This window comes from Streptopelia decaocto (genome assembly GCF_964273445.1).
Source record: "Streptopelia decaocto genome assembly, chromosome: 23".
Lineage (NCBI taxonomy): Eukaryota > Metazoa > Chordata > Aves > Columbiformes > Columbidae > Streptopelia > Streptopelia decaocto.
The window spans coordinates 2,679,427-2,705,064 of record NC_138678.1 but is presented as its reverse complement, the minus strand read 5'-3'; the positions used below and the strand labels follow the sequence as shown (position 1 = coordinate 2,705,064).

The following is a 25,638-nucleotide window of genomic DNA, read 5'->3' as shown; positions in this document are numbered from 1 at the left end:
CAACCGCAGCGCGTTCTGCTCCCGTTCGCTCCGTCGCACGTGGTGCAGCAAACAGCACCAGCAAACCCTTCGGCATCGTTGCGAGTTGGTTTTGGGAGGTGGGCACAGCCCAGGATCCTTCCCCCAGGTGCGCAGCACCCACTCCATCGCTCTCTTCAGAGCCGTTATGATTTTGTGCATTTTTCCAACCTTTTAAACATCTGATTTTCCTTAATAGCAGTATAAAATCTCTCTTCTCCTCAGTGGTAATTACCTCTTTCTTTTTTGTTAATTCCATAATGGTCTATTATACCTGCTGAATAATCTTCACTCCTCTTTGCAAAGAGCGCCGAGCGGCCAACCTTTTGTGTGCAGCGTCTGCTACAAACATCCAGGCTTAGTAGCTGGAAACGCAAAGTGCAATAGATGTTTTCCCAGCAACGTGCTGCACAGAACCATGTAATTTCATATCACTTGACAAGTTTTTCATTTAGCTCTAAATTAAATTGTCAATTGGTCGTTATTTTCTTTCTCTTTCTTCCTTTCTGCTCTTTTCTTCCTTTGCCGCCCGCTATTCACAGCAACCTATGGAGCCTTCCCTGCAAAGAGTAATTTGGGGAGAAGTGTTCTCTTAAGTTAGCAGCGATAAAAGCATAGTTTGCCTTTTAAAAATAATAGCTTTGCAACAGAGAGAGAGTAGCTAACGCTTGGAGCAGTCTGTGGAGGGTTCTCCATACAACATTCACAAATTGAGCTTGGATGCTCCTTTCTGGAGACCTCCAGGAAGCAGGAATCATTTCATAGTGTGTATTAAAGAGGTGGACGGGTAAGATGATCAGAATGATCCTTTGTCTGAACTGTACACGGGCTCTCATTCTTCCAATGAAACCAGATCCATTGGGTGCTCTTCATAGTATTTCTTTTGTTCTTAATTCCTCTTACATTTTACGGTGCTGATGGGACAGTTTGTTAACTCACAAAGCGTTTCTCCCTCCTGCTTTTAAAGGTTTCTTTTCCTAGCTAACAGTGGACTTTATCTGCCCGTAGACGCAGTTGCTTTTGGGAGAAGTGTAGGGATTCTCTTAATTTTGATTTCCAGGCTGTTTCGCTGTGTGTGTGTTTGGGGTTTTCTTGTTTGGTGGGTTTTATTGATGCTGTTATGGTGCACACTGGTAGGATTTCCTGGTGTAACGGCACAGAAACGCTCTAACGATCTCTGCCAGCCCAAGGGGACCTGCTCGCTGCCCTCAGCCCTGACCCTGCAGCACAGCCGGTCGCGTCCCGGCTTCGTGCGGCTGCAATCCGGCCAAGAAAAGGGCTCATTCCCACTTCCAGGGCTCAGATGCTTTCTGCGTTTGTGCAGCAGATAACAGGTAACCCGTTAACCCCTGCTGGCCTTTGGTCCGGCTGGGTTCAGAGCAGCAAATCGCTGGTGAAATGCTCCTTATCTGCGGGCGCTTCCCCGAGCTGCGGAGATCCAGTCGTTCTCTGGCAGCAAATTAAATGAAGGCGGGATTACTACGATCTCTGTGTACACGTGGGATTTGTAGCCTCTGTTAACAGCCCTGTGGCACGGTTGCAGCCATGTAAGACCATTCCCTTCTCAATTTTCAGCAGGGCTCTTAACCTCAAAGCCCTTGGTCTGCATCGCAGCCCCGGTTTATCAGAGCGCTGAGATTTAATGTTTGCTTAAGTAGATGTGCCTGTGTAAAGTGCTGTGCTGGGCAGGAAAGCACTTAAGCACCTTCTTAACAATGAATTGGGTTATAATTGTCCCCCATGAACTCCCCAGGCATTTTTTCTAGCGTAACCTATGTGAAAATTTTCCCTTTCTGTGCGCTATATAAGGGGTTTGCTTAACTGGTCCCTTCTGCTGGTCCTTGAGAGTTGTCTCAAACAAGCTGCACATATTCCAGCGTGTCAACCCAGTCGTTCAGGGTCCCTTAGTCTGTATCTAAGGAGCGCTGAGGTGCAGCTGGGCCCCACCAGAGCCCATTCTCAGCGTTGCTTTGTCAGTGAACGCTTTCTGGCAACTGTAGAAGAAAGAAGAAAGAGTCTCCTGCTGGGAGCTGCTGCCCCGTTCACGCTCTCGGTTTCTATCAACTTGTTAGGAGCTTGGGGAGCTTGTGCAGCAGAAGGTTGTGCTGATGAGGTTGCGGGGTGATGCGGCAGATGTGGCCAGCTGTGGTGTTCCCGCAGGGGTGCTGCTCTGGGCAGGGTGGGAGCAGAAGACTCGTGGGGCGGCAGCGCCGTCGGTGGGCGCGCAGCTCGCCGGAGATGCTCCAGCTGCTCACCCAGATTGTTGGACTGTCTCCGTGCTTGTTATTGTAGTGATTGAATCAGTGGAACTGCTACCCTGATGGGTTTCACGCCGCTCTGAACGAGCTGTCCTGTGCCAAGGCATCTGCCCGTGTTTCTGACAGCGGTTGCTCGGCGCGATGGGTCGCTCCTCTTCGCATGGGGCTGAATCTGAAATGACACTTAATTGGTTTTATCGGGTGAGGAGTTGTCTCTGTCCCCTTTCCCATCTCTGTATCCAGAAGACGGGAACATGGTGTGTTCATTGCCATCTTCAACCTGCTCAGCAGAGAAGTTCCCTTTTGCCTGCCTTATTGGACTTTAATGCTGTACATGTGGGGTCCTCTGCTGAAGCACCAAGGAGCAAAACGGGGAAGGTACAGAACAAGAGCACAAAACTGCTTTGGGGCTTTTGCCAAAAGTGAGATTTAAACTTTAGTCATCTTGTGGACATTGTGACAACAGGACAGGACAAGCAGCCCCGCGCTGGCCCGGTGGCGATCAGCACCTTCCACTGAGTTGAAGAACTTGGCTCACTCCTGCTCGCCCCATCACCGTTCTTGCTTTGAGTGGGTAGAAATGAAACCTGGTGTCGTAACACCCTTCCACATGCGCAGAGGCTGCTGTTCAGTCTATTTTAAGTTCGCTGATATTTTCCTCAAGATCTGCTACTCAAAACCTGCCTGTTTTTCATGTCTCGTACCATCGCTGCTCTCCGCCCCCGTTAGCCGTGTGCTGGCGGCGACAGCCACTCCATCAGAGTCAGATGAAGAGTTTGTTGCTCTGAAATACAAAGAAGTTCTCCCAGTTAATATTTGCTCTAGACTCCTTTCCCTCACCTCCCGCTGGCCCTGGTGGTGCCTCGAGGTTTCAAGAAAGAAAACGCATTGTGATGCAGATGTGTTTATTGAAACGGCGGATACAGAAAGAGGAAAATACAAAATGTAAAGCACTTTGCTTCGCAGCTTGAGCCGTGCCCTGAGCCTCCAGCGCCGGAGCGATTCGGGACGTCTGCTCGCCCCAGCGAGCCATGCTGGTTATTAACCCGCCTCCCGCTGAGCTCCTGTTTTTCCAGTCCATCAGCAAGCTAAGCCTAGAGGAGGGATCTCCTTAAAAAGGAATGGTAAGGCAGAAAATGTTACTGTCTTCCAGCTCTTTCCCAAGTGGTCAGAGTCGGTGCAATAGCTAAAAGCCGAGAAAGAAGTCAGGATCTTTTTTGCCGTTGTTTCCATGGAGACTGAAATCTTAACGGTGGTTCCCTGCTTGGTTTTCAGCCCCTGAACCTGGTGCTGTTCCCATTCCCGTGTGTTGCGGAGTGTCCTGTGTCTGGGATGCTCCTGCGTTCCGGTGCGGCGTCTGGGGCCGGCGGGACGGAGAACTGAGCCGCTCTGTCAGCAGACAGGAGCTGTTGAAGGCAGAACGAAAGCGAATCGAGTTGTGCTTGGACTGAGCAGACCAATGGATAAACGGCTCCTGGCTGACAGCGCAGGGCCGAGGAGCTGTGCTGTGCTGGTGGGAACCGCCAGGCGCTTCTGCGCCAGCTCAGCCTCGAGCGTCTCACCCTGGGGCCACGGCCGCGTGTCCGCGCGGCTTCTAAGACAGGCAATGAGCTGTTTCTTCACTGTTTTACTGCTTGAAATGGACGAAGAATCTTCATGATGTTTGTGATGACTTGAATAAATATCTTGTACTCATTCATTAATGACTCGGGTCTCACTGGCTTTGGTAGGTACTTTCTGTTTGTGCTGCGTTTTGCTGTGATTTATTCTGCTGTGTTTAATAAAGGGATTTTTCTCGTTGCTCTTGCAGTAGTCGATCAGTAATAATAATTATTGGCGAAGACAATATATAGGCCTATAAATTGGAACCTGTGCCATGCACATAATGAAATCTCCTCTCGTAACATTTAAGAGCAGCCATAATAAATACTAAATTCAGTCTCTCAGCGTGAGGCTTTGGAGCTGCAGATATTCCACCTCGGTCGGTCTGTCTGTCCTGTTCTGCGCGGCTGGTCCCTCCCTGGGGCACTTTGTCCCTTGGGTGCACAAACCAGCATGAGACAGGTAGCACTCGGCTCTCTTCACCTTTCCTGGGTGGTATCATCCTTGTTCTGAGCACGTTTCACCATCCCTGACATTTTGTTAAACTGTTGTTTGCTGCCTTTATCCGAGTGTCCAGCAAAGCACGTTGGAGAAGCAGCGGTGACGTGGGTCCCAGTGCAGCCCAGAGCAAAACCCCGTGTTCGCACTAAAGAAAAACCTCTCCTGCTTCAAAAGGTTGAGAAAATCTTCATATTGCAGGTGCCTTAATGGACCTTCTGGATAATTTGTGGCTTCCTGGGCTGGTCGTAGCTGAGCTCGTACGCTGGTGCCCCCCATGCGCTTGGGACAGGGGTGTGAGGACAGTGGCCTTTGTCCGGCCAGCTGCACTTGTTACCTATGGAAACCTGAAATTGTCATTCACTTGCCCACAGTGGAGGCTTTTGGTTTTTGTATCTGTTACTTTTTAATCCGTCGTTTTGTTTTATCTATCAAAGGTTAATTTTACATTCCTCCCTCGCTCTGCTTCTCTTTCTTCTGTCAGCAAGTTCTTTGTTGTTGTTATTTCCCGAAATGAGCCGCACGAGCTGCGCCAGCCCCTGCGCCTCTTGCCGTGTGATCCTGTAGGTCCTGTGCCAATGCTAATTTACCGCCTCGGATTTAAAAATGTACAGGAGATACCTCGCTCCCGTGCGGGGTTCCTGCGCTAAGATGTTGCGCTGTGTATGAATACATCTATTTTCAATAACTCTTCCTAGGCAGATTATACCAAGCTTGCACGGACAGAATTATTTGACAGCATCCCTTGATATTTCAGTATCTCGTAAAGAGCCCGAAGCCTGAAGATATTTTGCAGTTTGTTTTCTCTTTGTTGCTTAGAGCAGGAAATAGATTGTGTAGCTCTTAGCCTTGATAATGTCATGGTAACGTCCATCTTGTTTGATCTGAAACCATTAAGCATTGAAGGAAGACAGAGGGAAAATAATAGAGGGAGGGTGAGCATTGAACCAAATAATTGTATAAATGCCAAACTAAAGCCAGTCTCATCCTCTGCGCGATGTCCTTTTGCCAGGAATTAGTGAGATATATGTTCTAAATAATGGGTTTTACTAAGGGTGATGGTGGGGAAAAGGCTGAGTGAAGCATACACACCTGAAATATCAAAACCATTGGGTAGGTACCACTTGAAAGGCAGCCTTGCTTTCTCAAATTGATGGGCCTCGTCAGGTGGAATACAGTATATATTGAAAACCCGTGAGAGCTGAAGGTCTTTCTCATGTGCACTCTTCCCCTCAGCTTCTTTTAAGACCGGTTTTAATTGTTTTCATGGGCATGGCCGGCTCATTTGACACCTCTTTTTGTAACACGCTAGCCCAGCAGAAGTCAGTGATGTATTTGCAATGGGGAGGGGAGCTGTGGGTTGCAGCTCAACAGGGCTTGCTCCAGTTTTTCATTATCTCCCCGTACTTTTGGAAAGCCTGGTCTGCATGGGCTAATGCCTTCGCTCAGCTGTTGTAGGCTGAGCTGTGGCCACAACAGAAGACGCCACTCCGAAGTCTTAACTCGTTTAATGCTGATTTTATTTCACACTTGATTCTTGCGTGGGCTTCCTCTCAGGGATATTAAGGAGAGCTCACCTGCAAAATGCCAAACCCCCACCTGGCTCCGTGACATTTTCTCCGTGCAGTAAAAGGAGCCCGTGCTGCACCGTGCAGGGCACGGAGCTCCCCAAAACGGCAAACTGCGTCAGGCTGGGGGACTGCACATCAACCAGAACCAGGGCTGGAGCCTCATTTGAAGTCACCTCTTCCCCATGCAAATAAATCACTGACACGTAGCAGTGAATGGAGCACTGAGCCCTTTCCTTTCTGTAACCGGCTCTGAGAAGCAAAGCAATTGGGAGTTTGCAGGAATCGCCCAGCCCTGGGGCTATGGGGATGGGGAGGTGGCGGAGCAGCTTGTGGGGGCGCTGAGCCGCATGATTGACGGGGATTTCTCGTTGCAGTTTCCTGCTTTTTCAACTTCACCACCCCATCTGGCATCGTGCTGTCACCAAATTACCCTGAAGAATACGGAAGCAGCTTGCACTGCGTTTGGTTAATTATAGCGAAACCCGAGAGCAGAATTCACTTGGCGTTCAATGATTTTGACGTGGAGCCTCAGTTTGATTTCCTAGCGGTGAAGGATGGTGGAACCGCTGAATCTCCGGTGCTGGGGACCTTCTCAGGAAACCAGATCCCCTCCTCTCTGACCAGCAGTGGACACGTAGCCAGGCTGGAGTTCCAGACCGACCACTCCATGGAGAAGAGAGGCTTCAACATAACCTTCACCAGTAAGTGCCTGATCTCTGCTTCTCGTTCTCATTTCAAGCTTCAATTTCTTGTTGGGGCCTGATGGGCTTGAGTTTGATCTCGCTGAAAATGGGGGGGTTACTTTAGAGTTGCGGGTGGGTAGTTGAGGATTGGTTTCAAGCTTAGAGCTGATGGCACAAGGTCTTTGTGGCTGTGAAGTTCAGGTGTGAGCTGGGATCTCTGCTGTCCCTCCTGTGCACGTGGACAACGTGGGGCAGATCAGGAACAGCCCTTAGATCTCGGGTGGTTGTGTTTGTCAGTCAGCGCTCTCATCGTTGCTGACACCTAAAAGCATGTAAGACATTGAAGATAAAGGAAAACACGTCTTAGGGTATAAAGCATTGAAGCTCCTATAGATACACTGGGCTTCACGTAAGTCCGGTCTTCAAATCTCAAATAAATACTACGGCAATTTTATCCCCGTATTGTCCTATAATTTTCTAAAGAGCGTTATTAAACCTATTCAGCACAACTGATAAATTACTTTGTTATAATAGCCTTTAGTGGCACAGCTAAATTAATAGCCTTTCTAGCTCTGATTGCAAATCCTCCATTTTAAAAAGAAATCAGGGGTCTTAAGAAATCATTCGCCGCACTACAGCGGGCTGGAGGCTCAGCAGGTGAAGTACCGGTGCGCGGTTGTATCGCGTCCCCAGGGCTGAGTCCAGAAGCGCTGGGAGCTGTGCCTGTCCCTTACAAAGACATTTTTAAAGCAAGTTTTTAATTGTTGTAAATTACTCCTCCTTACATGTGAGTTAATGTGTTCTGACTGCTTGAGCTACAGAAAGGAGCTCCCGAGCCTTTCTCGGACACCTTTCCATCCTTCCCTTCGTTTGGGTGTGAGAGAGGAGACACGTTTTGCTACAGGGACAGATACAAGAGCACGAGGAACAGATTCAGCCCGCGTTTTCCTCTTTAGCGCTGCGTATAACAAGATACTGTACAAGTAACGATGCTCAGTAGGAAATTCAGAACTCATCCGAATTTGGTCAAGTGCATTAAAGATACTAAAAGCGCGTGTGTAATTAATCTGGAGGCTTTAATCTTTCATACGCCGCTCATCTCTGAAGACCACCTCCCAGCATATGAAGACACAGTACATAATTATGCACTTAATGGGGAATTAAGGCTATAGACTCACTTTCTGATAGGTTGGCTGGCCTAGTATTTAACTACTGGGAAAGAACAGGCCTTTGAACAGTTGTGCAATTCCGTGCACAACTTCGCAACACCTAGAAAGGTAATTGCCGCGTGTCCTTTGTTTTATCCCAGTAATGGTGACAAGCAAGGTTGGGGACTGTGGCAGTAAATCACAGACATGCTGAGAGGACCCTTCCTTTTAACACAGAGCCTTAAAGCTCTTGTTGTTTTTCATTATCTGTTAACTTATGTCCCCTCTGTAGGTACAGGCGCTGCGGTATTTGGAGAGTTTGTAAAAATGTTTCTTTATTTTGAGTATTTGTGCATTTTCACGTGCAAAAGAATGCTAAGAAGATAATTTGGTTCTGCAGGCTCTTTTCTGGCCCCTCTTGGATGCAAATGGTTTTAATCTTAGCTTTCCCGGGCCAGATTCAAGCCCATGTTGTCCACTGTCCAGGGGCAAGATCAAATGCTATCACCTCCATAAGGAAGACATGAAACCATTGTTAAATCCCCAAGTTTGTGGTCCAACGTAGTTATTTTTGAATTGGACAAGGACAAGGGAAACAGGTCACTCACTGTTCTCTTTGTCTCTTAGCGTTCAGACACAACGAATGTCCCGACCCCGGCGTCCCTGTGAACGGGAAGCGATTTGGGGACAGCCTCCAGCTCGGCAGCTCCGTGTCCTTCCTGTGCGACGACGGCTTCATCAGGACCCACGGCTCGGAAACCATCACCTGCATCCTGAAGGAAGGAAACGTGGTCTGGAACAACGCGGTGCTCAGATGCGAAGGTAAATTCCGGCATCTTTCCTACCAGTGAGAGAACGACCCACTCGTGTTTGCAGCCGTTTGGGTGGAAATGATAAGAGTTTGCTTAGGAGGAAGCACCAGTCCAATAAACACAAGCACTGAGCTCTGTTTTCTAATTTTTTGTGGAATGAATGATGGGTATTATTTTTATTAGCTCGGTTCTTGTTCCAACAGGTGTTTTTCTAATAACAATAATGAAAGGCTTTGATTTACTGATGACTAAAACCTTCCCTGCTGCTCTTGCCATGAAGGGAATTGAAGAACAGAGTTTGGAAGATAAATGGCGATGTTTTTCTGTCCTGATTTTAGCTACATGTAAAATGTATAATATATAAAGTAGCGGAAGGTACAGATCTTTACTGTGAACAGTGGACTCGTGGCAAACACTTGTACACACACCTGAGTGTGTCTCTGTGGTGCATCGCTCCTGTCCGATGGATCCACACAGTTTACATCTCTTTGCCACAACCGCTATGAGAGACAACCTAGAAATGAGGGAGTTGAGTTAGAAAGCTTTGAAATCCATATTAAAGCCTTTCCTAGTCCTTTAAAGCTTCTGCTAGGGAGGGAGAAGTGAAGAAAGAGCTCATTAGGAGTGAAAAGTCTTCCCTTGCCCTCAGTTCTCAGGGAAGTGATGCCCTGCGCTGGTATTTGCAGCAATTTGAATAACAAGTACTGTGCTATTGAGAAATAGTACTGTAATACTGAGAAATAATTCCGGTAATTGGTCATGCATTGTTCAAGTGGATGAGCAGCAGAAATGGCACAATCTAGTCCATTGTCTTTCAGATTGAAAGGAGGAGGCATCAATTGTGTTCTATAACTTCTTATATAAGAAGAAGCTGGACTTTTTTATATTCTTGTACAGTTTTTCTTTTGCAAGCACCTGACAATAAAACGTCTGTAGGTTTGATGGAGGGTCTCCGTTACTTTCACAAGCACCTTTACGTATTTGTAAGTGTAGAAGGGAAACATACATTAAATACTACACTTTTAATCAGCTTTTATCTTTGGAAGCTTTGATAACCTTATGCCGTTAACTTGTGCTTTTCTCTCTGATCACAGTGGTGATTCCTTTGACTCACCCTTCAGTATGCTCTCGATTAAGTGTACGTTTTAATTAGTCTTTTTAAACAAGGAGAAAGTATATAGATCTAAAGTACCGGTTAGCACTTGAAAAAATTAATGGGAAAGAAGGAGACGTAAAAAAAAAGGCGAGTTGAAAGATGGATAGAAGTCCTGACAAGAAATCATGTAGCTTTGGGGCAGAAAGGAGCCTCTTGTTCAAAAATAATTGGTTCAAGATCCAGTTGAGCTCAAGTGACTTTCATCTGGCATCCGTCAGATCAGCAGCGAAGGTTTGGGGGGGTTAAGGTCGCATCGAGTGGGATATTTTGTAGCCCTTGTGCAAAACTTGCACCGGGGCTGGTGCTTCAGCAGCTGCTCAGGAGGATCCGGGTCCCCCTGGGACCCCCTGGGTCCCCCAGACCCAGTGTCCTGTTTGCAGAGAAGAGAACAATGTGCCTTTGGCTTCTGCTGCTGGCACAAGGGAGCGAGAGGTGCAGTAACTGCCTCGTCTCGTGATGTCCCTTGCGGAGGAAAAGACATGACTCAATTACCACAGATACGAAAGATTCTCTGGCACCTGCAACTACTGAAATGCAAACTGACCTTGCAGTTTTCTCTGGTTTTATATCTAATAATTATGATTATTATACCCCGTCCCCTTAGAGCTGCCGCACAAGGTCAGGATGCTGCCTCCCGCAAACACTGCAGCGGGCTGCTGCGTCTTCAGTTTAAGCTGAAAAGGCAATTTCTCACCAGCTAGTGTTGTTACTTCGTCTGGTTCTGATTATTTTTACCACGTGAGAAACACCAGCGCGTGAAGGCCGTCACACAGCGGGACGGCGCCACCGGGCCATCCTGCCGCGTGTCTGCGCTTATCGTCACCTGAACCGTGCCGTTGTCCTTGTCCCCAGCGCCGTGCGGGGGGCACCTGACGTCGCCCAGCGGAACCATCCTGTCCCCGGGCTGGCCGGGCTTCTACAAGGACTCGCTGAGCTGCGCCTGGGTCATCGAGGCTCAACCGGGCTACCCCATCAAGATCACGTTTGACAGGTGCTCACCCCACGGTTCTCATAAGGTTCCCTTTTGTCGCGGTTGTTTTCAGTGGTTCCAGCAGCGTTGAGTTGTAGCCACCCCTGGAGGGAAAGGGAACGAGCTGCTCAGCGTTGGGTTTGCCTGTGAGGTTCTATCTTTATGTTATTTTTATTATTAACTCCTGACAAGACGTGACAATTCGCCCACCATTCAAGAAGGAAAGGTGGAAAATGGTGATGTCTCCCTTCTTGTTTTGACTAACTCCTGCTAATTTGCAGCGCTATTTCAGACGCACGTAGGACAGGCTTTTGGAGGCTGAGCTCTGCTGGGCTCAGCCTGCCGGGGAGCAGCACTGAGGGTCTGCCCTGACTCGGGAGCGCCGAGTCTCTCGCCTTGCCATGGATTTGGGTGTTTGAGAGGGGATTGTTCATGTTGCATTAGATACTTTGCTGCAAAGAGTGTTTGGTGTCAGCAGGTGAGGCAGGTGAAGGATCATAGAGAAACCAATATGTGTAGGGGAACAACGTGTTCTCTGAGAGATGCTCGGGCAGTAGAATAGAAACAGAGCCACCTCTTGCCCCGTGTGCTGCCTGTAGTCATTAGAGCACATTCAGGACTGCAATAAAGAAGAATTAGCAGTGCTGTTTTTTCAGACATATTCCTGTGTCCCTTTCAGATTTAAGACAGAGGTGAATTACGACACCCTGGAAGTGCGGGATGGCCGGTCCTACTCTTCCCCACTCATCGGTGTCTATGATGGGACTCAGGTGCCCCAGTTCCTCATCAGCACCAGCAACTACCTCTACCTCCTCTTCACCACTGACAAGAGCCACTCTGACATAGGCTTTCAGATCCGATATGAAAGTAAGTGCAAGTTTTTTTTCCTGTAATTACGCGCTTTCCAGCACAATGGGCTCAATCAGAGCCCATTGGACTCGCTTCTCCCCGTCACCCGGCGTTCGCACCGTTACCCTGATTGAGAAGGTGAAATTGCTGCAGGTGGAGCAGCAGTCCATCTTGATTGTTTGATTTTAGCATCTACAGAGTATTATTGATTTGTAGGAGACAGAGTTGAGTTCCTCTCTCCATTTCATCTGCTTGCTTTGGGGATAATCGGGAGGACTTGGAGTTGAACCTTCCCCCAACCCCGCGGGCTCTGACACGAGTGGGTTTGTTTGCCGCAGCTGTGAAGCTCCAGTCGGACCATTGCTTGGATCCGGGGATCCCGGTCAACGGCCAGCGCCACGGGAACGATTTCTACGTGGGAGCGCTGGTGACGTTCAGCTGCGATTCCGGCTACACCCTGAGTGACAGCGAAGCCCTGGAGTGTGAGCCCAACTTCCAGTGGAGCCGCCCGCTGCCCAGCTGCGAGGGTAAGGGCGCAGGAGACAACATCTGCAAGGGAGAACATCTGCACGAGAGAACATCTGCACAGGATGCCCAGTGCTTGATGCGCACATCTCCTGCAAAAGCAACGCAGCAATTGTGAAGCTCGCAATGACATTTGATCTCTGCCTTTTGTTTGATTTTAATGGGTTGGGCTTTGTTTTGACATTAGAAGAACTGATATTCTTCCAGCTGATTATGGGGTTTGTATTCTTAATTGTTTCTTTTTGTTGATTTTTTTTTGCAGCTCTGTGTGGAGGTTACATCCGTGGTTCCAGTGGTACCATCTTATCCCCGGGCTTCCCTGATTTTTATCCAAATAACTTGAACTGCACATGGACAATAGAAACATCTCACGGAAAAGGTGAGAAACCTTTAGCTCAGAGTGGTTTTGCGGATGGGCTGGAGGTGCTGCTCCGCGGGGAAGCCGGTGCTCCCTGTGGAAAGCAGGAGTTTCCCTCCAAGAGAAACGATGGCTTCCTATGTGCTTGGACAAGTTGCAGAAGGTTTTGGTGTTGCATCTCTTAATCCTTTCAAAGCGGAGAGGATTAAGCAGGAAGGATGGTCTCGTATCACTCTCCCAGATCTGAGAACCCGTGCCAGGCGTCATCTCTGGTTTCAGACCAGTATCCTGTGCTGTTTGGGGACCTGGTGTTGCTGGCAGTGCCACAGGAGGGAGGACGAACCACCACTGACCCCGCTGCAGTAACGTTTGGTACTCAATAGTACTTTATCTTTGCAGTGCTGGATCACTAGCTACGCAACATTTTGCAGGTGGGGAGGTATAAGCTTGCAGTAAATGGTTTCCAGCCACAGGACAGAGCTCAGGCTCTGAGTTCCCAGCTCTGTCCCAGTTCTGCAGCTCTCGTTTCCCCACCAGCGAGCAGTACTGCCCGCATAGAGGCAAAGTGCACATCTGTTTAGTCCAATCTCCTGTGCAGCACACGCCAATCTTTTGTCTTGGTGGAAAACGTCAAGAAAATGTATCATTGACGATTAGAGAGCGAGTTTTATGTACGAGGGCAGGAGGTAATTTCTCCTGATCCAGTCAGGATCTGCCTGGGGTAAGCACAAAGGGTATAAACTCCTTAAGTAACTTTATGCACTTTTATCTAACTGTCTCATCATGCCGGATATCAGCACGACGGGAGCCATCATGAGCCAATTTTGCAAATGCCATTTGTATTACAGCAAATAAACTTGTCAATGAACAGCACAGTGCATTAAGGGAACCATCACACGCTGTGAAAAGTATTCTGTTGAGTAGCAGCAATCCACTCTTCATTAATCCGCTCTGCCTCGGATCCAGCTCTCTGCTGAGACGCCGCATTATCCTGTAGCTCAGCCGAGCACGACGCACCACACTGACACTCTTTTATGATGGCCCGTGTGCTTTTATGGCAACATCAGAGGAGAATCTTCTGAGCAAGGCTCGAAAAACCACAGCGCATTGTGAAATAACGAAGGTTTGCGTACACAAGTCTGGGGGCTTGTTGTTCCCATAGAACCAAATGGAGTTCAGGGCTTGCGCTTCCCCATCCGCCGGCCTGTTCTGTGCCAGAGCAGTGACCGAGCAGGGATGATCTGCATCATAAAACCCAGGCTCGAGCTATTCATTCCCAAATATTTATGAACATCTCGCACGTGGCCAGCGCACGAGCCCTCTAATTGAAACAAGTTGCTTGTGATAATAGTTATTTTTATGTGACTGCAGATGCCGATGTAGTTTATGGACTCACAAGCTGTACAATTCGAGTTTAAAAGCAGCTTAATTTTGAAGGTATTTAAACGCTTAAAGAGAGACTATTATTTTTAATCTGAGAACTTCAAAATGATTTCTTCTCCCTATAATTTGTTTTGTTGTTTCTTCCGCAGAGAATGGGGGGGAAAAAAAGCCACAACCTCCATTTGCAGAGACATTTTGTACCACAGTAAATTTCAGACCGGAGCAAAGGTTTAATCAGAGTCACAAATCCCTTCAAATGAGTTTGTAATTATCCCTTATGGCTGCAGTTCCAGAGCCTTGAACCGGCTCTGCTGCTGGAGAGGCCTCGTGCCTTGTGATCGGAGTCGTTGTCTGAAAAGACATGAAGTCTTCAGTTCTAGGACTGAATTCTGCTCGTGTTCCTCTGGTGCTGCGTCGATTTTGGTGGAGAGATATTATTTCTGATCCTTAGATTGGGTTTTGTAAAGGCGAGGGTGTAAATTTGCTGTCAGCTGATAAACAGGCGAAACTTAAGGCATTTTGTATTCACCGCGTGTCCCCAAGTTTCCAGGCTGAAGCAGCCTGTGTGTATTTCCAATCTGCTATACTGCTGGTAAGAATAATAACCATTTGGGAAGTGTTTGGCATTTCCAGCCTTCGTGGAGTTCTGGGTGGGGGAAACAGTGGAACTAAAACTTCTCCACCAGGCTCCATGTATCATTTATGTGCATATAACAAAGAAAATGCCGATGTCGAGACTATTTTGGTCATCTCTGGGCACTGAGTTGTGTCAGTAATTCTGCCTGGGATGCTGAAGGTTGGCCAAGGGCAATGGGGGATGCGAATGGGGTGGTTGATGTGTCCGGTGAGTCCTGCTCCTTCCCAATCCACCCATTTCCATGGGAAAGGCTTTGTGTTGGTGATCACCCTCTCTGCCCTTCGTGTCTTGGAAGGAAACTGCTTGCACGTAAACCTTCAGGAAGAAAGAAATTGGGTAAATGGAATATTTATAGTCATAATTTGCTGACAAAAAACTGTTGAGCTGGATATTAAATCTCATGCTCCATAGCTTTAATCAGTCTCTAGGTTGGTCTCATCCTGATCTCCAGAAATTAAAGGGGAAGGGAGAAGCGAGGAGCTGGTCCCTCTGCTCTGTATGTACAGCTTGCCCGTCTCTCTTTGGAGGCGCTGGTGCTGAGCCGTGGCCTGGCAGCTCCGTGCTCCTCATCACTGGCTCAAATTAAACGTCTCGGTCGTGCCACTGGGCAATCCTGATGCGTGCGAGGGGTCGGGACCGAACTGTGACTAACGAGGAGCAGATTCCAGCGCTCGGTGTGCACAGAGGAGCCTGTTTCTCTGCAGACGGCCCTGGCAAGTTGGGAAGAGCGTAAAGCCCAGTTTAGCGTGAGCCAGGGCCTGGGAGTCCAGGGCTTGGTGCTCAGACAGTGCGTGAAGATCTGGGGATGAAAGGAGCTCTGTACATGCAAAGAGGCTTTTTTATTGCTCGGCATCGCTTTAGCTCGCTGAGACAGTGATGTGACAGGGTTTCTGACACTAGATCCTGCCTTGCTTTGCTCTCCAAAAGCCGTCGCTGCCATTTGTTTTGTTTTTCGAAGATGGAATTATTTTCCAGAGAGTAAGTGTTTCTAATTGCTCTGAATTCCAGCATGAAAAATCCCCTTTTGTGACAGCCTGAAGTGCTTAATGTTTGGTGTCTGTAGGTGTGAAGGATACTTTAAGTCATCTATTACCCCTTCCTTGTTCATTTACAAATGCAGCAAGGTCACAGCCTTCTCACCGAAATATTTCAAATGGTTGAAATTGAATTTGGAAGAAGAGACAAAGTAGTTTTCCTGTGTTTGTCTGTCCTCCCTGTAGCTGGATCTGCTGTGGCTTTTAGTTTTGTCAGTATAATGTGGATAAAAGTGTAAGGTTCTCGTCCCTTGTAGGATCTGCTGTGACTGGTGAGACCTGCGCTGTGCATGTCCCTGGGAGGGGACAGCGGGTGACAAGGGGGGACGTCAGCAGCCCCCATTGGGACAGGGCTGTGCTGGGTGGGAGGTGACCACAGGACACAGCCCCGACTTGGGGACACTCATGAACCCTACGAGGTTCATGTGTGGCCAAGGAACCAGGTCTGTCCCTGCGCGATGGCTCCTGTTGTCCTCAGCCTTCAGGGAGCAGCATTCAGCCCCGTCACAGGGAGCTGTAGGACATCCCTGCGGTGCTTTATGCTCTGGAGGAGCCTCTCTGACCTTGGTACTTGGCTTAAGTCCTGTTTTTCTAGGTATGAATTCTTTCCAGAACATAACTTGTTGTTCTCAAGTCCTCGCAGCTGCAGCTTTTGCTGTTGTTGCCCATCTAAAGGTCAACGCTTTTAAAATACAACTCTCCTCTAAGCCGGTTCTGTCCTTTCTGCTGCTGCTCTGTCCCCCGAGCGAGCCCGTTGCTGTGTCACAAAGGCGCCGGGATTGAAGATCTGAACTGCCTTCCTTTATTCTGGGCCTTGTACCATCCCCTTGTTTTCCTTTTTCCATCTATTTCATTTATTTTCGGTGCGCTCTCTCTTCTCGGTTACGTTGCTGTTTACTGCGAAACAGGGAATCAATACCGATGTCATCTCGGGGAGAGGCTTTTGGCTCTGGGACAAAGGAGCCACACGCAGTCCTGGCTGAAGCCGTCTCTGCTTTTCTTCCCCCACAGGTGTGTTCTTCACCTTCCATACGTTTCACCTGGAGAACGGCCACGATTACCTGCTCATCACCGAGAACACCAGCTTCGCGCAGCCCCTGAAGCAGCTCACGGGCTCTCGGCTCCCGGCCCCGCTCAGCGCAGGGCTCTTCGGGAACTTCTCCGCTCAAATCCGCTTCATCTCCGACTTCTCCATGTCCTATGAGGGTTTCAACATCACCTTCTCAGGTAAGAGAGGGTGATTTATTCTTTCTCTTCCCATTTCTCTGCAGATCTTGGGTATAACTTTGAAGTCCGTGTGATTTGGGTCACTGATGGTCACTCCTCTTGTTTGCCCAGTAAATTATGGTAGCATTAAACCACAGTATGTCCCAGGTAATGTTGTCATTCCAGCCCCCCAGATGCAGCAATTCTGTCTGCCTTGAGTCCCAGAATCACAGAATGTATGGGATTGGAAGGGACCTCAAAAGATCATCTAGTCCAATCCCACCATGATGGGGTTGAACCCACTGGAATTAAATCCCACTAGAGGGGTGTTTGTCGCCTTTTCCGCTCTGCCTATGGAGTTTCAGCTCACATTTTCTCAGGGTGTGCTTATCCAGATGCCTTCCCTCTCTCTGCATCAGAGGAAAATCACTGCTGTAGTTGCAGCATTTCCAGCATGGGAAGCCGGGACAGACGGGATGTTTAGCAAGGCAACGTCGAGCAATCTGGATGCCTTGGATAAGGAGCGAGGCAGAGCTGGTCACTCCCATTGTCTGTCTGGTCTTACTTTGTTATTTCTTTGGTTCGTTGCTTCACTTGGATGCTCATCCAGTGACCCAACCTCTGCAGCTGGATGTCACACCTGCATCCTACGCCGGGTTTCCATGAACCCACTGGCATTACTGGGGAGCTGGAAACAATGTTTTCCCTTGCTGAGCTTCTAATTCAAGATTTGTGATTATACAAAATGCTGGAATTTCATCTGGATGAACCAGGTGCTTTTGGAGACTCGAAGACGGGCGCGTTTGCCTATGCAGAACAGATCATCGCACTTGTAAATAATTGCTTTGCGTGGGTAATCTCTGGTTGAAGTGCGCAAGGTATTTAACCGCGTCCTTTAGCCCAAAGTCCTACAAACGGCCGCTGAAGTGTTTGCCTGCGCAGGCGTTCCAGCAAATGTAATCTTCACTGCCTGAGTGCCCCGACAAGCCTTTCTGTGAAACAATCAGTTAATGGACAAAAGCCGGTTGTATTGGCGCTGTTCTTTTCTGTATCTCAGCACACCTTTCCGTCCTGAGGGCAGCAGCTGCAAAGCCGAGCTGCTGGTGTGGAAGAGGAGCGACCGGGTGTATTGCGGAGCTCGGTGCCGATGTGCTCGGTGCCGATGTGCTCGCTGCCTTTGACGGACGGAGCTGTTGCCATAGATGCAGATAGAACCTGCTGCTCTGAGGGAGCTGCTTGCCGATACCTTTGTTCTGGCCTCTGAAATCAGGGATTTGCATATAACACTAGGCAGAAAGTTTCCTATTAACATCTATTTTGATGGGGGAAAAATGGCCTTTAAAAATTACGTCAAATTGTCTCATTGTAACTATTATTTTTAATGTGTTTGGGGGCTTTTTGCCTTTCTTGGAGAATGGAAATCGGAGTCAGTTATAGTATTACCTTCCATTAGATATCTATGTACATCCTTTGTGCTTTTCAGGTCTGTTATTTTCCAAAAAATAACCCTCGAAACAGGTTTCCTTCAAAATGCTCTGTGGTCAAAGACATAAATTTGACCTTTCATTTAGCAGTAGCTTAACCGTTTTCTTGCATTCCCCAAGCAGGATGCTGGGTTTCATTTATTTTCAGGATTAATAACATAGAGGTAGCAGAAATCCCATCCGGATCAATTCATCTTCATTTGGCTAAACCAGAAGGAGAATGAGAAATTTCCATCCCGTGTTGTCACCGCCGGTGTCACTTTTTGTTTGTCTGACAAGGATGACGGAAAACGGGACCTGTTGTATTTTGAACTGGTTTAAATCAAGAGATGATAGAAAATGGGACCTGTTGTGTTTTGAGCTGGTTCAAATCAAGAGCCTGTTGACACCCCGGGGGCTGCACAGTGAGTGTGACCCACGTTGGTCTTCCTGGCTCACCCAGGATGTTGAGCGTGGGTGATGCTCTTGCAGAGCTTCAAAACTCCATCCTCACGTTCCGGGACTCGATCCCCCTCACTGGGAGAATGAGGTGTTGTCCTGCCTTTCCATAGACGTCTGTTTGTCCCCCACAGAGTATGACCTGGAGCCCTGTGACGAGCCGGAGGTCCCAGCCTACAGCATCAGGAAGGGTTTGCAGTTCGGGGTGGGCGACGTCCTCACCTTCTCCTGCTTCCCCGGCTACCGGCTGGAGGGCGCGTCGCGCATCACCTGCCTCGGGGGGAGACGGCGTGTGTGGAGTTCGCCTCTGCCAAGGTGTGTTGGTAGGTGGTCATGTGCTTTCATTTTGCTTGGTTGGTTACGCTGTGCTGGAGCGTTTCGGCGGGCAGGGACGGGCGGCATCCCTGGGATGGCGTCTTCCAGCTGGCGGGGTGGTTGCGCAGGGCTGGGGAGGCAGGGGGAGCTGGAAGGAGCTTTCAGCCCTGCCCAGCTCTGGGCTGGGACAGGAGGGCTCAGTCTTCTCCCAGGGCACAATACATGGGGTCACACACGTGAGCAAAAGCCCCATCTCACTGCAGCCCATCCACAGTCAAACCCCAGTGATGGTACGAGTGGCAAATCGTGAGCCATGGGAGACCTGTCATCCCTTTTGGGGTAGTTTCTGTAAAACAGCGTGGTCTTAAGGGCGTCCTCCCTTTGAATCAGAGCGCTGTAAAGCTTAATAGTCCGCACGTGAAAGCTGCTTCTGGGTGGGTGATCTTAAGCAATGCAGATACCATGGATGTGTTTGAATTTTACCTTTTCCTTGTCCTCTAGAGGTTGCACCTTAAACCTTTCACCACCTCTCCTAACCTCTCCAAGTCCTTTTTGCAACCACTCCAACCATTATTTATACTAAGAAATAAATCTAAGGATAGAGGAGGGGAAGGATCAGTGCCCGGCAGGGTCTGCAGAGCATCCCCCTGTCTGCCTGCAGGACGCTCCACGCTAATGGTTTGCGTGAAAGAGCAAAAGTAGCAACGTGCTGCAGCAAGAAAGGAAGAAGGACGCTTCAGGCCTTTGTCAAAAGCTTTATGTATTTTTTTGCTGCACAGTTTAGTACATAGGAAGCTGTTGAGTGCTCTGCTGCTGCCTGGCTCACCCAGAGCCATGAAGGGTTTGTTCAAAACAGGCAGACCAGATCTCTTACCTGTTTTCATGCCTGCTAGGTAGGTTTTCCTGATCTGTTAGTGACCTTTGAGGGACGTTGCAAGAGCATCCCAGCAAGAGCCGGTCTGCTGTCTGAGTCTGAGCCGTGTCACACTCAGTGCATTTCTGCTGAAGGTCCCAGGGCTGCATCATCCTGCTGTGACAAGCAGCCTCTTCAGGGCATGAATAATAATCAGGTTGCAGAGAAAGCTAATCAGGGGAATAGATATCCAAAAGAATCATCACAAAGCTTTAAACTTGATCCTCAGACATCATCACCGAGCAGACACGCTGACTTCCATTTGCCAAGTCCCTGCTGCAGCTGGCTTTGAATTAGCAGGTTGGCTTCATAGTGGTGGGTCAGATTCCCTGCCTGGCGATCTGTGCAGGGCTCTGGTGACAACTTGTCCCACCACATTCCCGCTGCACGCTGGGATCCGCGTTCCCTGAGCAGGAGGAGCGCGTAGGGATGCCCACAGCAGCCTTTTGTTCTCTGTCCCCAGCCCCTTGTCTTTGGAACAAGAAAGGTCAATTTTGTCCATGCCACAGAAAAACCTGAGCCCACTGTGGTTCTTTGAGTGATGTTTTGAGAGGAAACAGAGATATGTAAATTGGAGTTGGTTTCCAAAACTGAGAGGCAAGAGGGTCTCTGGTTTTCTGCCTTTTTCTGATGGGAATGGGTGTAATTGTCAGCTGCAAGGCTGGGAAGAAAAAAACGCAGGGAGCAAGGGACAAAAGAGGTCCTTTAAAATACTGTCAAATGACGAACTGGAGAGCGGAGGGCAGCATTAACAACAAACAAGGTCAGATTTTGCGCTCTTAGCTTTCAGGAAATTGTTTTGAGGAAGATTTTGAAATCCAGACGTAGCTTTGTCATTATTTGGCGGTTTCACCGAGCGTGTCGTTCTGCACAAAGAGCTTTGGCGCTTGCCGCACGTCAGTCCCGGCAATCAGGGGTGCGCTGGCTCCACTGTCGAATGAACACCGTGATTTTTATATCCTATATATAGGTACAGGATGAGCTTTGTATACATGTGGAAGAGTCCTGAAATATTCCAATCTAATAATACATTTTTATTTTCCTTCTGGCCCATGAATCAGGAACGAACATGAACACAGGTGCTGTTTGGAGCAGGTGGCGGCTTTCCAGGGATTTTGGAATGCTTTCCCTGAGTTGGGTGCTATGATATATTGGGCAAGCCAGCTTTCTCTGACTCAGTTTCCCTGTCGATATGAGAAGGTACTCATCTCTCTTGCAAGGCACCGGCGGTTTAATGATGACAGAAGTGTTTTGTTTAGTGACTGCACTTGGACTGGAGTCCGTGGACGCGTTGGCAGATGGGTGGAGGAAGGATTGAGCATCTGCGGCCGTTTGGAGGAATCACCTGCATGTGTTGTCTGGCTGGAATATACATGTGGTTATTAAAATGTGGTTTTGTGTCTTTATATAGCTGAATGTGGTTCGTCTGTAACTGGAACTCAAGGTGTTCTGCTGTCCCCCAACTACCCGATAAACTACAACAACAACCACGAGTGCATCTACTCCATCCAGACCCAGCCGGGAAAGGGGATCCAGCTGAGAGCCAGGACGTTTGAACTGGAGGCAGGAGATGTCCTCAAGGTAATTATTCTGTCTCTAGCAGTGAAGCACAACCATGCTGCTAATGAGGGCGAGAGCTGAAAGGGAAGTGATGTTCTAAAATGTTAATGGAGTCAGCTGAGCCTGATCCCTGGAGAGCGCTGCCCAGGCGGAGCTGACGGTGCAGTGGGCATCTCTGGAAGGGTCTCATACCTGGAATGGGACTGACACCCCCAAAAAGCCCTTCCTGGGGCTGCTGTAACGCACTGTGACGTTAAGTGGCAGTAGCAGAATGTCCAAGGTCCGGACTGAGGCGATGGCAAGTGTCCTCTGCATGGCTGGTTATCTGAGGCTTCAGTCTGCAGATGGATGCGCAAAGTCTCTACCCATTAAAAATGTAGATATCTTTGCCGTATCAGCGCACCTTCTGCTCTGAAGTCTTCCCTGAGATTTAGAGATCTGTTGGAATGCCAGGGGTCCTTCCTTTGTAGCTAAGCTTCAGTTCTTATCTGCACAGTTGTACAGGGGAGGCTGTTAATACATGAGAAGTGTGAGGTTCTCAGCGTTATTTTGGTTTTTTTTTTTAAGAATCAAGGCTGATTTGTCCCCAGAAGTGGTTTATTTCAATGCAGAACTCCAGACTCAAGCTCTTCAGCATTCCCATGCTCAGTCGTAGATTAATCTGCATTTACAAGTTTCAGGACTCTATATAGAAGGAGACAAATCCAGGCTGAGTTTCTATTAACCACAAAGAAATGGTTTTGTGGGAGGCATTAATATTACAAGAGGTGTGCTGCTGTGCTGAGCCGTCTTCCCAGAGAACTCTGTCCTTATTTCAGTTCCATACTTCTGCACTGCGAAATAGGTGTGATCCACATATTTTCAGCTCACAAATGACTGGAAAAGAGAGATTTGCAGCCAATGCAGAGAATATACTCGTCGAGAAAGAAATGATGTTCTCTCAACGGGTTTGTCATCAACTTCTCATCTGCTCCTGAGGAGAGTTCCCATCAATCTCCACTCGTGAGAAGTCGCTCTTTGTCCTCATAGAGAATCATGCTGTCTAAAAGAAAGAAGAACAAACCTTTGGTGTTTTTCTTAAATAACAGCGGGGTCAAAGCGCATCTGTGAGTCACTGTGGGGAGAGGATGTTTTCTCCCATAGCTGTGCTGCACCTTAGAGCTTAGCTCAGAACGCACAGCCCTGAGTGCAGAATAAGCTCAGTGTACGGAGAAGGATGCGGCTCCTCCAGGGAGTTAATCCTGCTCCGTGGATGAGCAGCTTTGTCACGTCAGGCTCTTAGATTGGATAATTCCACCAGCTCCAAAGGAACTGTTTGTGGATGGTTTGGCCCCTGAAATAACAAATGAAACACATTTTCCCCCCTGTGTTTCTTGTTCCTGCCAGGTGTACGACGGCAGCAACAGCTCTGCTCGCCTGCTGGGCTCCTTCAGCCGCTCCGAGATGCTCGGCACCAGCATCAACAGCACGTCCAGCAGCATGTGGCTGGAGTTCATCACCAACAGCGCCAACACCAGCAAAGGCTTCGAGCTGCAGTTTTCTAGTAAGTCCTGGACCCACACGCTTGTGAGATGGGAACCTGAAGTGTAATGGTGTGTTTTCATGTTACGGTCGTGTTACAGTCCTTTCCATAAAGATCTGGCACTTTGAAGTGGAATTGGAGGGAGGGAAATGGTTATCCCGACAAACTTTTTCCGCTGTGAATGAGGCAGTGGTGATACAGGAACTTTGGATCAAAGCTGAGACACCAGATTTCTGGGATCTCGCTCAAATATTCATTTACAAAAAAAAAATATGATGTTTTTTCTGTCCAGGGAATGATTTTAAGGAGAAAACATTGAGATGTTCTTGTGTTAATCTCTCCCAGCTCTTAAGTATCTGATGAAAACAGACGCTGTTTCTCCCGCTGCAGGTTTTGAACTCATCAAATGCGAGGACCCCGGCATCCCGCAGTTCGGCTACAAGGTGCATGACGAGGGACACTTTGCCGGCAGCTCCGTGTCCTTCAGCTGCGACCCCGGGTACACGCTGCGCGGCAGCCGGGTGCTGCTCTGCCTGACCGGGGAGCGCAGGGCTTGGGACCAGCCCCTGCCAACCTGCGTGGGTGAGACGATCCGCCGTTCCAACCTCCTCTTGCAAACGTGGGCATCACACTGAATGTCTTTCCCCCCCTTTGCTAATGTGATATTAACTCTGAAACTGATGGCGCCCACCAACATTAAGGCCCGCGATGCTTTAGACTGAGAGCTCTGATCCCTTTAGAGCAGTCTGAACATGAAGCGCTCTGCTCCGAGCGCAGATCTGACAAGGTTTCTTGCTTCCCTGCGAGGAGACTCCTGCTTTTCCAGTCCTTGCCCTTTCACTTGAAGGTGTTAAACAGTGACACCTCCCGATAATGGCAAACATCGTGTGTCCAGGCGTTTGACAGTTCATAGTCATGTTTATATGAGAGCTACATGACACCCGATTCCAGATCCTCAGACGTCTTAATTCCCTCAGTCTTCTCGTAGCTAAATCCTGAGCTTCCTTTTCCCTGTAGCACTCCAGGAGTTTATCTTCTTGCTTGGAAAACTCTGATACTAAGTTTTGTGTATCAAAACAAAGTCTTTTGGCTGAATTAAATGACTCTTTTTAACTTTGTTTTGTAGGCGTTGAGAATCTCTTTAAATGGCAAGAAATACTCCCTGTTGTATTCGTAGGATGAGATTTGCATTGTTGCCAAGTAAGAACCGTAATATGTCATGAATCTTCTCACTAACCCATATGTTTCTTTCAGCGGAGTGCGGGGGTACTATCAAAGGAGAGTCGGCAGGACGGATACTGTCTCCCGGCTACCCGACACCCTATGATCATAACCTGAATTGTATTTGGACAATAGAGGCAGAAGCTGGTTGCACAATAGGGTGAGTTGGGCCACGTTGTTGTAGCTTGTTTTGTTTCTCCATGTGTTGAACTTCCCAACAGTGTTTAACGTGTGTCCAAGTGGCATAATCCTAAAATGAGGACGTATAGATAAGGTTGCTCGGAAGATCACATCCCAGGAAAGAAAGGGTGATAGAAGGTAATTACAGGTTTGGTTCCTCTCCCGTTTGTGTTACCAGAGAAAATGAGCACAGAAAGGGCCGAGATCAGTCTCGTTACATTTGTGAGCATGAACAGCCAGGTGTGAGGGTCCCCAGATGTGAGCGGGCAGCTGGAAAATTGATACCACAGCACTTAGCCTTTATCTTCTAGTGGCACTCTTTTATTGTTTTATAATAAATACAACACATACAATGTAATTATCCTCCCAAATGAGAGACTCAAGATGGTTTCCAAACATCTGGTCTGTACAGAGACCCAAGCTTGTTTTCTCCTCCTGCTCCTCTGACTTCTCTGATTGTTCTGCCACCACCTTCCTGTTGGAAAACGGCAGTTTGAGGTGTAATTTGTCGGTAAGTTATGTGCCTTTGGCAGTTGGTATGGAGAACATTTGGCTCGTAAAGCCGGGCTGTTTCCAGCTCTGCGGTCTCTGCTGCTCCGCGGCTGTTTCCCCGCTCACGTTTGCCCAGGCCCCGCTGAGCCGTTTCAGTGCTCTGTGTGCACCCACGTGTTCCAGCCCGGCTGAAACCATCCTTGGCAGAAAACTGGAGCGTATCGGCAAGTAAAGTTTGCGCTAGGTGAGGAGACTTGAGGAGGAGAAACAGTTGGTAAGGTCTGTTCAACACAAATCCTCTTCTCCCACCGCCGTAATTCCTGGCGCTCGTTAGCTGGTGTGTCAGCCCCATTTCTCTGCTGACCCCAGACCTGCTGCTGCTTCGTTGTCGGGTCCTTTTATCTTCCCTGGAGCTTCCGTGCTGCATCAGCGCTCATCACCTCTTCAGCAGAGACTGTTAATCATGTTGAGCTCTGTGGTGCTTTTAGTCGATGGATTTATGCTGGAGATAGATCTGGTCCAGTATTTCCATTTTTACTTAATGCAGAAATTCCCTCCATTAGCTCTGCTCTTCGGTGTGGTTCAATTATGGATGGTTTCTGGTACAAACACCGGAGAAAGAGCATAACCAATGCAGCTTAATTCCAGCACAGGCAACTTCTAGTTCAAGTCTCTTTTTTTTGTTTTCCTTCATTCTCCTCTAAAAGTTCCTGAGGAATCAGAAGGTTTTTATCAAAGTAGACATGAGACCCTCCCTTCTGTCCCGAAAGTGTAAGAGGCGGCTTCATCCAGAGACTGTGCCAAG

The 25,638-nt window shown here is 48.5% G+C and overlaps 1 protein-coding gene across 1 annotated transcript in view; it reads left to right on the top strand.

Moving 5' to 3' along the window:
- Positions 1-25,638, top strand: part of CSMD2 (CUB and Sushi multiple domains 2) — a gene marked incomplete at its 5' end in the record, with an annotated part of 226,308 nt that overhangs the window by 125,590 nt on the left and 75,080 nt on the right. Inside the window, 12 exons of the mRNA XM_082071314.1 lie at positions 6,322-6,648; positions 8,406-8,600; positions 10,599-10,737; positions 11,396-11,583; positions 11,904-12,092; positions 12,353-12,469; positions 16,514-16,729; positions 18,765-18,953; positions 21,270-21,439; positions 22,805-22,961; positions 23,331-23,522; positions 24,195-24,321. Coding sequence (XP_081927440.1) covers positions 6,322-6,648; positions 8,406-8,600; positions 10,599-10,737; positions 11,396-11,583; positions 11,904-12,092; positions 12,353-12,469; positions 16,514-16,729; positions 18,765-18,953; positions 21,270-21,439; positions 22,805-22,961; positions 23,331-23,522; positions 24,195-24,321 — 2,206 coding nt within the window. The remainder of the gene's footprint in view (positions 1-6,321; positions 6,649-8,405; positions 8,601-10,598; positions 10,738-11,395; positions 11,584-11,903; positions 12,093-12,352; positions 12,470-16,513; positions 16,730-18,764; positions 18,954-21,269; positions 21,440-22,804; positions 22,962-23,330; positions 23,523-24,194; positions 24,322-25,638) is intronic.